General features: G+C 49.8%; 2 protein-coding genes across 3 annotated transcripts in view; one reads left to right on the forward strand and one right to left on the reverse strand.

Annotated features, from left to right (window-relative positions):
• The window catches only part of PNPLA7 (patatin like phospholipase domain containing 7), a 117645-nt gene extending 108340 nt beyond the window's left edge, over window positions 1–9305 (reverse strand). For both annotated transcript variants that reach the window (XM_032130769.1, XM_032130768.1), the window contains exons 1-8: window positions 9260–9305; window positions 8631–8665; window positions 6185–6250; window positions 5392–5479; window positions 4745–4827; window positions 2788–2876; window positions 2306–2446; window positions 860–1019 (exon numbers count right to left, since the gene is read on the reverse strand). In XM_032130769.1, coding sequence (XP_031986660.1) covers window positions 860–1019; window positions 2306–2446; window positions 2788–2876; window positions 4745–4827; window positions 5392–5479; window positions 6185–6250; window positions 8631–8663 — 660 coding nt within the window. In that variant the 5' untranslated portion in view covers window positions 8664–8665; window positions 9260–9305. The remainder of the gene's footprint in view (window positions 1–859; window positions 1020–2305; window positions 2447–2787; window positions 2877–4744; window positions 4828–5391; window positions 5480–6184; window positions 6251–8630; window positions 8666–9259) is intronic.
• A 303-nt stretch (window positions 9306–9608) lies between these two features.
• Window positions 9609–10476, forward strand: MRPL41 (mitochondrial ribosomal protein L41). Its single transcript, XM_032130780.1, has one exon. The coding sequence runs from the start codon at window positions 9796–9798 to the stop codon at window positions 10201–10203; it is 408 nt and encodes a 135-aa protein (XP_031986671.1). The 5' UTR covers window positions 9609–9795; the 3' UTR covers window positions 10204–10476.
• Window positions 10477–11033: the final 557 nt, after the last annotated feature.

Consider the following 11033-nt stretch of genomic DNA (forward strand, 5'->3'; position numbering starts at 1 on the left):
ATGGAAATGTGCTAATTCCAACCACAGAGTTTTCAACCATTGTTCTAAAAGTGATAAATTAAAAGAAACTACAAGCCAGTTTTGTCCAGGGATATTGTGACCTGCTTGTCTTTGCTATGTAACCACCAACAAAACAAAGCTTCCTTTACTCAGAGGCAGATTGAGCTCCCTTTATTGAGGGGTTACCTGTCAAGAGGTTGTACAAAACAGGAGCAGCAAAATATAAAAATACACAGAAAGCAGCGAATTTGATATAGTTTCCAAGCCCACTTAATTTTTAGAATTGGAAAACTGTTCACATCCTAAAGTTAAACTCAAAGTTCAGTCAGGAAGAAGGTAAAAGCTAAAAATTTAACTTGGCAGAAGGGTCACAAGGGCTGGTACTCAACATTTTAAGACTCACATGGAAAACAAACCATCATTTTTTCTCCCCTGTCGACCCAAAAGTGAATCTGACTCTTCCACCTCCCAGACAAAGCCCCTGACTCCTGCTGGACTATTCTGAGGTGAGCTTGGTCTCTCCTGTGCTCAAAAACTTTCTGTAACAACCTTTCCAAAGGTGAATGTTTCCAAGCCCACCTTGCACCCTGTCCTCCCTCAATAACTTCTGCATCTCCTGTGTGAGGATATTTCCAGCTGCCTCATCAGCTTTGTGTTTGCTCTCTCATCTGAGACACGAGGGACCAGAGCTACAAACCTTGATCTTTACAAATACCACAGCCCCGAAGAGCTGGGATTAATCCCTCCTAAACCACTGTGATTCACGTGTCTAAGTTTAATCAATGCCTAATGATTCATGCCAGCCTATCTGCTGTGCCAACAGATTTCTCTCAGGAAGTGCAGAGCAGTGGGTTCTTACACTTTCTTGGATGCAGACTTCCAGCTTTCCATCCTGCACCACGTAGATGCTGTTGTCCAGCTGCCCGGGACGGAAGATGTACTCGCCCTCATGCAGCTGCACAAAGAACATGTGCTTGCACAGCTCCAGGAACAGGGGCTTCTCAAAGTGCCCAAGGACCCTGCAGCAAAGAAAATGCAAAGGGAAAACCTAAAATCGCCACAGTCCTTGGAAAATCCTTCCTAAATTAGCAAAGCCACAGGCACGAGGAGCAGAGGAAGCCCAGAGGGGCGGCTGCAGGGAAGGAGCCTCAAAGAGCTCCCCAAAATGAAGGTGCAAGAGCAGCATGAAACACAGAACTGTAAATGCTGGGGCTCCTTTGGAGGAGCACTCCAAGGAATGCAGGCTCAGAGGGAAGTGCAGCCAAACTTCCTCCAGCAAACACCAGCATGGCCTTTGGAGGGGAATAAGAATAAAAAGCTGCCAGACTCTCACACTCCATGAGAAAAGTTACCCCATGAAACTTCCCCTTTTAGTGCAGCTGCCCTGCCCATGGAAGCAGGACACTGAAAACACAGGGAAAAGCTCCTGTCATCTGCATGCAATTGTAAGTTTGGAATGCTTCATCTCCTGCAGGTAACGTGCACCTGGACTCCAGTCAGTCACTGCCAGGCAGAGAGAAATATGGGTCTTACACCTGATCACTCTTCACAGAGCTCCAACAGCTCACATTTATCAGGATCAATCCATCAAATCCTACTGCAATGTCAATTAGTCACAGGAGATCATAATTCCACAGCAGCAAGTTCAGATGACTTAAATAGCATTTTTATTTGAGAATGTATGACCTTCAGGACTAAATTATATCACAGCTGGGAGGAAAAAAGAACATCCACAAGCAAAACCAAAATTACAGATTGGAAGATCTCCTCCTCTTTGCTGTGTCAGCAAATTAACCCCTTGCTGAAGGGGCACAAAGCCCATCCCTTCCTCTTAAGTCTGCCAAAGAGCTGTGGGGATTACGTTGACTTTGATTTATTTGCAACCTTTTCAGATAGAGAAGTAAAAGATTCTGCAGCCCAGGGAGCTGTCAATATGGTCTCCAATTAACATTTACCAATTACGATGCCTTTCTGTATAAAAAAATTGTCTGATACAGCCTAAACAGAAGTTTTAAGATGCACTCAATCTGTTCATGTTAGAACACCTTCATTAGCACTACTCCCAAACTGAAGCAACTAACCTACTTCCTTTTTTTCCCCCCAAACTCAACTATTTTCTTAACGTTTCTAAAAAATTCAAAGTCATTTATTCTGTCCTCACGCTCAGATGAATTTCAGTCAGCTCCCTCAGGATTCTGACCATGCAATCATAAAACCTGAGACTTGACACAAACTGTCAAATATTTACATCACTTGAACATCCATCAAAACCCAACTCTGAGCTTCTCTTTCCATCTAACATTACCTGACATTTTTAAGCATGTACAGCACTTCTGACGGCAAATGGGAATTCTTGACATCAAATTCAGTCAGATCTGCCTCTAGCAAAGAGGGAGGAGGTTCTTTCCTCTGCAGAGTTGGACATTCCTTCTTAATACGCAGAATCCTACAAAGGAAAACGTAAGTTCAGGATGTTCCCCCATTTGTACTAATAGGAAATATTAAATTTGTATGAATAGGAAATGTTAAATAAGTAGATAGTAAACACTAAAATTCACCATCCCAAGTCACACATTATCAGTTAGCTGAAACATTCCACCCCCCTGCTCTTCCTCACCAAAACCATCCCAGTTCAGCAAATTTCCCAGCTGATCCACAGCTGACAGAACTGGGAAAAACCAACAGCTACAGAAGAGTGCTCTGCTAGGGGTAAGTTCCACACCACAAACAAAAGCCCCAAACCAGCCTCCACGACATGAATTTTCCCCTTCCCAAAATCCCAAGCACCTTTTAGCCAGAGATAAAACCTTTGCCCGTTTCCGCATCCTTTGGCGAGGGACAGTGTTCCCAACCAGAGAGTTTGGAAGAGTTGTAACCTAGGAGGAAATAACAGAAACAAAAACAGTCACAAAAACCCAAAACCAAAAAAAAACCCAACCCACTAATTCCAACCCTGCTGAGACACCAACACATTTACCAGCCATTAGAGTGTGAGCAGAGGGAAGAGCTCATGTAAGACCTTGGAGGATTGGAAGAACTACTTCAGGATCATTTCCTTTCTATAAAGCAAGTAGAGTGTATTTTGATTTTACTCATCAACTACTACAGTGCTAATGGATGGTGGAGGGGAAAGATTCTTAGCTGTGGTTCTCATCCAGGAACACTCAACATCAGGAAGAGGAGTAAGGCACTGATCTCTGCTCCCTGGGACAGGGACAGGACCCAGGGAGTGGCTGGAGCTGGGCCAGGGCAGGCTCAGGCTGAGATCAGGGAAAGGTTCTTCCCCCAGAGGGTGCTGGGCACTGCCCAGGCTCCCCAGGGAATGGGCACGGCCCCGAGGCTGCCAGAGCTCCAGGAGCGTTTGGACAGCGCTGCCAGGGATGCCCAGGGTGGGGCTGTTGGGGGGTCTGTGCAGGGCCAGGGGTTGCACTGGATGATCCTTGGGGTCCCTTCCCACGGAGGATATTCCAGGATTCTATCTGGCTGCGATGGTGACAAACCAAAGCTTTTCCTTGCTTTTCCTAGTTCCCAGGTGCCACCCACTGGAGAAACGCCACAACTGCTACACCAAGAAAGCCCCTCATTAGTAACTTCCAAAACATTCCCAGTTCTCCATTTGTTACCCAAAGAGCTGAATCTCTAAAAAGTTTCTATCACAAAAGGAATCTTTAATTAGTTTGGAGGGAGTAAAATCTTGGTATGTTATCAAAAAATCCATGAAGCACAACCCATAGCAGTGTGGGTGTAATCTTCTGTGCCTTACTCAGGAAGAACAGCAAAAGGCAAGGTCTAAAACCCAAACAAAAAACTACCTGAAATTATTTTCCCATGTGGAATTCTAAGCATTCTTACTTATGTGAGTTACATATAAACAGCTTGGTGAAAAATCATCCAAATTATGAAGTTGCACATGAAAATTATGAAGAATATCAAAATTATGAAGTTGCACACACAAGATTTCCTCTCATTGAGGGTTTTTTTGGCCAAGTTCTACTTAAAGGCTGACCTGCCATGCAAGATTGAGGGAGTAACCACCTCCTCCTCAATGAAACAGAGCTCTAGAACTGAATATTGAACCTACCAGAGTCTAATTAAGTCCAAGTGTTTGAATTCACCTCAATGAAGTGTGGGAGGCAGAGGCTGGGGCAGTTCACAGGAGGAAGTGCTCCTCCACACAGGGTGACTAAGGATGGTTACTTACCTGTACCTTATTTTTCTGCAGATGTTGGTTTGCAGTGAGTGCACACCTGACTTGGCAGGACAGGAAAAGCCAGGACCCCGTGAGGGTGGGCAGGCCCTGGCACAGGGTGCCCAGAGCAGCTGGGGCTGCCCCTGGATCCCTGGCAGTGCCCAAGGCCAGGCTGGACATTGGGGCTTGGAGCAGCCTGGGACAGTGGGAGGTGTCCCTGCCCATGGCAGGGGTGGCACTGGATGGGCTTGAAGGTTCCTTCCAACCCAAACCAGTCTGGGATTATGGGATATTGAAACAATTATCAACTCCCAACAGGAGTTAGATATTCACTGATTTATTACTACCCTCATTGACTGCGAATACTTTTCAAAGAGGAAAGGTTTGGCCAGAAGGAGAAGCTACTGCTGCTCCATCAGCAATCCAGTCAGTATTCCAGGAACATCCACAAAATCCCAGTGAGATTTGATAGGCTGAAGGCCCTGGGCCAGGCTCAGCAAGTCAAGTATTGCAAACTTTACACCTCCTAAACTGGATTTTACCAGGTGCCCTCACCTTCCTCATGATCTTCCTCCCGTAGAACATGACTTTGTCCCTCTTGCGAAACCTGTACTGAGGCACGTGTGGCTGAAGTTGTTCTGGAACACAGAAGCAGCACATCAGAAACCACCTTTAGCAGCTGGGGGAGAACATCTGAGCACAGCTTGGTGACTTTGCTGCCTCCAGAACAGCTCAGGGCAGCGTTTGGAACTTAAACCTCCCTGGGATCCCTCATTCCCCAGCTCTGGCCAAGCCCCACCAAGGCAGGGCTGGCTTGGGGTTCTACCTCAGCCCTGGAGGAGACAAAGGGCTCTCCACACAGACAGAAGGAGTGGGTAGTTTTAATCTCCTCAGGGAAACCTCTAATTCAATCCTTTCTCCTTACTGTGACAGTGAAATCACAGCAGGGCTGAAACCATTTGCATAATTCACAGAGGCTGATACTGCTCAGACACCAAAGAAATAAAACCCTGCAGGTCCTGCATGGACAGCTCTGGGTTCAGACCTGGGCAAGTGAAGCAACACAAGTTCTTCACCCTTTAAAGCTGTTGTCCTGCAAGAACCACACCCCTACAGCAAACAGCTACCACAGAAAATTACAAAAAGACTCAAGACTGATGGGAAAACTGGTTTGAAAACTTACATGGTTCTCAAGTACTTACTAGACTGTCTCACTCTTCTGTACACGACAAACACAACAACTGCTATAAGCAGCAGTGCAACTGCAGCTCCAATTGCAATTCCAGTCAGCTGGGAGGGGAATTCAGGGAGAAAGAAGTTAATAATTTTCAGCTTCAGAAGCTACTATGTACTTTTTGCAGGGCTGAAGAACACTCAGCTCAGTGAGATGTCTAAAAGTCAAGCACATTCATAAATACTTAATTTTTAATTCAAACATCACACACACAAGAAGTTTAAACTGCAGCAGTGACCAGTGCTAAGCTCACATGCAAAATATCCCATGTTTTAATTCCCCAAGAGCTGTGAGCTGATCAATGCAGTGTACAGGAGGTGCATGAGGGCATCGAGTGCCAGGACAAGGGGGAATGGCCTTAAGATGAAGGAGGGCAGGGCTGGATGGGAGATTGGGAAGGAATTGTTCCCTGGGAGGGTGGGCAGGCCCTGGCACAGGGTGCCCAGAGCAGCTGGGGCTGCCCCTGGATCCCTGGCAGTGCCCAAGGCCAGGCTGGACATTGGGGCTTGGAGCAGCCTGGGACAGTGGAAGGTGTCCCTGCCCATGGCAGGGGTGGCACTGGATGGGCTTTAAGGTCCCTTCCAACTCAAACCAGCCTGTGATTCTAAATAACAGGAATTAATTCCTGCCTCATGCACAGTGACAGCAAAGAAACAAATGCTCAGACTTTGGCAGTGACTTAGCAGAGCTCCTGGAGCTCAGGAGAAGCTGCTCTGGATGCACCCCCACCCTTCAGCCAGCTGACTGCAGCTATACTTTACCATGGTGGTCTGGATCCTGTCCTCCACAAACTGCAGGATGGGGGTCTCACCTCCTGGCAACACAGCCTGGCACCAAAAGGAAGGTGAAATTAGTTTCCCACAACTGGAAAAAAGCCTCCATAAGAACCTCTCAACCAACTGGATTGTGTTTTTCTTTGACTTATAACCCACTCTGCAAACAGAAACATTCAGTGGAGAGGGGTCAGTAGGGCAGTTTTGTGCTGCTGTCAGTACAGTACATTCCCAAACAGTCCTAAACCAGGGTCAAACAGTGAGATGAACACTTTTTAAAATCATTTTACATTATTCAGAGCAACGAGGACGAGAATGGAATGTAAAGGACTTTATGAGACTGAGAAAACAAGTCATAAACCAGCATACTACCGTCATCATAAAAAGCACATGATGCACATGGGCAGAAACTCTGACCTCAGGTGTGCTGTCCTGGGACCTGTGCCAACCAGTGTCATCCAGGAATAAAAACTGGCACTTAAAATAGTCTCACAAATGCCAACCCAAAACTTAAGAGACAGGGGGAGAAAGGCAAAACAACTCTCAGGAACAAGTTTAAACAACATGAGTACAAGAGAAATACATTCCCCTTTTAAGTCCTGAACCTTAAAATCACTTGAATGAAGCATTACACACAGTTCAGGTCCCATTCCTGCCCTTGGTTCCAGATCTGGATGACATCTAACTCAGCTTTGCCACCAAGAGAAAAAAAATGCAGTGTACACCAAGTCACCAAACTGGTCTCTCTCATGAAATTCATTCCAGTTTTACAGCACAAATGAAACTCCTGCCAGACCAGTCACCAGATCCCTGTGCTCACTTTGCCTTCTCAGGTCCCTTTAGCACTTTAATGTTTATCTTCCCAACACGAGTCAAACTAACTCTGCCACTACTGTTATCAGCCTATTACTCATGGGATTATAGCGAAAAGTCACAAGATTTTGAAAAAATAAAAAGCTGGAGATGTGTCAGCAACAGGTACAACACCTGGTGACACGGAGTTCCAAGTCTGTTGTGGTCACCTAATGTATTTATTTCCCCTTGACACTGTCAGGGACACTGGGACATGGACAGTTCTGCTGCTCCCCAGGCCTGGATGATCTCAAATAGCACCAAAAATAGTAATTGCCAACTGACACTCACATTGCTGCTGCAGGAGGAGAAACAAACCCATGGGGAAAAGAATAAAACACAAACATGCCAGGCTGAAGAAATTCAGAGCTCCAAGAACCACTGAGAGGTTCTTGCAAAGTTTTCACCAGTGAAAACATGATATTGCCCTGCTCAGACTCGGGGGGGAATCTTTCCCAGCATGGAGAATCCTTCTGGGCCAGCAGAGGAAGCAAAGCACCCAGGCTGAGCTGTGCAGACACCTGAGACACGCCAGTGATTGCTGTGACAGCTCCTGGGGCAGGAATGAGGTCACAGCCAAGCCACCAGGGCAGCTCCTCTCTGAGGAGGGCTGTGGTCAGCGCCCCAGTCCAAGGACTTGCCCTCACACAGCCCCAAAGAACCCCCAGACCCACAACACCTGCGGGACCACCCTGCAAGGCCCCTCACTGCATTTGAACACGGAGCAGTGACCTGCCAAGAGGATGGATTAGCACAAAGAGCATTTCTCTGCTTCCTGATGTCAAAGTTTCCTTGAGAACCCAAGACTTTACAGCAATCAACATAAACATGCAGCCTCACAACTGCAGCTCACACCCATCCAGAGCACAGGCACCCAACACTCCGCTCTGCTGGGAGTCCAACAACTCCTCACTGCAGCCCAAGGCAAACACTGAGACATTCCCCGTGCAGGGAGTGGTGGGCAAGGCTTATCAGCCCTGAAAACAAGGACTTAAAACTGGGATTAGCCCAAAGCACAAGACAGCTTCCTCACAGCTCAGAGGCACGTGCCTTGTTTTGACTACAGAACCTGGATCTTCACAAAACATTTTTAACTGTGTACAAGTACATTGTGTGCGTTTGTTAGTTCTGAGAAGTATTTCCTCTCACGGGGTTTGTTTTTCACAACTATGGAAAGCACCACGTGCCTTGCTGGCCTGTGAGTTTCACGTTTATGATTAAAAACAAATGCAAGAAGAGCAGTCTGCCAGAATCCTGCAAGTCCTCCTTCTTTAGGCCAAAAATGAAAGTATTTAAATCATAGCATTATTGAAACAGCTTAGAATATGAAGCAGAGCATGAATGGTTTGTAAGAAATTTTAAAAATACAAAAAAAAAAAACAACAAACCCCACACAATAAAATGGGACCAATCCTTAAAAGTTTGAAAGGATAAAACTGCCAGCAGGAAAGGCTCTTACAGAGGAAAAGCATCTAAAGGTATTGTCCCAATGTTATCAAATTAGCTACAGCTGCTTTCAGCTTCTGGGAACTCCCAGAGGGGAAATAAATAAGTCCAAAAACAAGAGCAAAACATATTGTACCTCAAGGCTGGTGCTGTTGTCTCCTTCATCCATGTCTAGAGGTGCAGCAGGAGCAAAGACAAAAACAAAGAGAGAAGACTGAGTTAAGAGATGACCGCAGCTTCTGATCCAACCTCTTGAACACCACAAGGGGAACAGTAAGTTTTTTAACTTTATCATCCCTTTGTCTCTCCGCTGAGCAACAAAACCCAGCAGTGAAGTGCTGGGGGACGGGACTTCCCCGGACGGGAGTTCTCCAGAAGAAACTTCTCCACAGCCACGGGCATTGAAACAGAAACTCCCCAGGAGCCTCCACAGGGTGCCACAGCCAAACCTATCCCTGCTCCGTGCGCTCCAAGGAAAGCGGACACCGGGATGGCACCGCGGGACGGACACTGCCCGGCAGGGACCGGGCACCGACCGCTCCGGGCTGCGCCTCAGGACAGCCCCGGTCACCCTCCAGCCACCCCCGGCCGGCCCCAGCTGCCCTGCCCGGCCCCGTTTCGCCAGGTTAAAGCTCGGGGCGCACCTTCAACAACAACCTCCTCCCGCCGGGCCTGAGGCACCGGCCGGGGGCACGGCGGGGCTGCACAAGCCCGCAAGGCCCGGGGGCCGGCACTGCTCCCCAGCGACCCCCAGCACCCTCTCACCTGCCCCGCTCCTGCCGCGCTCCGGGTCCCGGCCCTTGTCCCGCCCGGGGGCGAAGGGCGCTGAGCGCAGACCCCGCCCGCCTCCGCCAGGGGGCGCGGCCGCGCCAGGCCCCGCCCACGCCGCGGGCCGCTCGCCGCTGATTGGCGGGGAAGACCCGGCCGCGCCAGGCCCCGCCCACGCCGCGGGCCGCTCGCCGCTGATTGGCGGGGAAGACCCGGCCGCGCCAGGCCCCGCCCACGCCGCGGGCCGCTCGCCGCTGATTGGCGGGGAAGGTCCCCCGGCGCCGCTCGGCGCGCGTGCCGCGCGGGGGCAGCATCGGCGCCGCGGATTGGCTGGCGCGGCCCGGCCAATGGGAGCGGGCGCTGTTGCGGTGTGCGGACGCGGCCGGGCCGCTCCGGGCTGAGAGCGCGGCCGGGCCGCTCCGGCGCGGTTCGGGGAGTCCTCGGTGCCCTCCGGGACCGGCTCCGCCTCCCCTGAGCCCTCCCGCGTGCTCTCCGGGACTCGCTCCGGCTCCGCTGGTTCCTCGGTGCCCGGCATGGGGCTGCTGACCCAGCTGGTCCGCGGGCTGGTGCGCGGCGCCGACCGCGTGTCCCCGTTCACCAGCAAGCGCGGCCCCCGGAGCCACAACAAGGGCCGCGGCGCCAAGAAGCTGGGCGTGCTCACCCGCAACAAGAAGTTCCTCCTCGTCAAGGAGATGGTGCCCGAGTTCGTCGTGCCCGACCTGACGGGCTTCAAGCTGCGGCCCTACGTGTCGTACCGCGCAGACGAGGGCTCCGAGCCGCCCGTCACGGCCAAGCAGCTCTTCGACGAGCTGGTGGCTCCGCGCATCGAGAAGGACGTGAAGGACGGTACATTCGACCCCAACAACCTGGAGAAGTACGGCTTCGAGCCCACGCAGGAGGGCAAGCTCTTCCAGCTCTTCCCCAAGAACTACGTGCGGTAGGGAGCGGGCAGTGGTACCGCCGGCCAGCGCAGGACAAGCTCTGTCACTGAACATTAAAGCAAATCCTTCTACCTTGTTCTTCTGTAATACCTGATTTAAATCCTGGGGAAAATCGGCGGTTTGATTTCCCATCCATGACTGGTAATTCCTCTGGGAGACAGTTGTGCCTGGAGAGCACTGCCCTCTCTGGGGGCTCTAAGGGTGACGGGTCCGTGACGTTTGTAAATACAAACTACTGCCAAGCTTAAGAATTAAACTTTAAGAATTAAATTAGGACTGAAAACGTTCGCTTTGGGAGAAAGGAAGCATATTTAGTGGATGGTCTGTGAGCACTTAGTCTGTAATAAGGGCTGACAGATGAGTCCTGAAGGTGGTGGTTAAAACGCCCATATTTTCGGGGCAGGGCAGGGCTGTGATGGAGTGGGGGTGCTACAGCCCCAAGTCCCAGAAGGAAATCCTATGCCCTTGGATGCCAATTCCAGCATGCTCTTGACCACATCACTTGCCATGATGCCGAATTGATATTTATATGTGTAAAGAATACAGAGAATATATAAAAGAAAAAAAAGGCAAAAAAATCGCTTCGGCATCAGCCTCACACCCCGTGTGAAGGCAGATAAAAACTGGGTCTCCTCGTTTCTCTGAGCAAAGCAAGGACTGGCCCAAAGCCTAAACCAGGCTGGTCCCAGTCGGTGACACCATTCCAGCTTTGCTGCCCTCGGGCTGTTCCCTGCCGATCTCACAGGGCAATAAAAGGCATTACAACCTTTAAAGCAGAGTCATCGGCAGATACAGGGACACACCCTCGCTTTTCGCAGGAAACTGGGTTG

Source organism: Corvus moneduloides, chromosome 21 (assembly GCF_009650955.1).
Source record: "Corvus moneduloides isolate bCorMon1 chromosome 21, bCorMon1.pri, whole genome shotgun sequence".
Taxonomy (NCBI): Eukaryota; Metazoa; Chordata; class Aves; order Passeriformes; family Corvidae; genus Corvus; species Corvus moneduloides.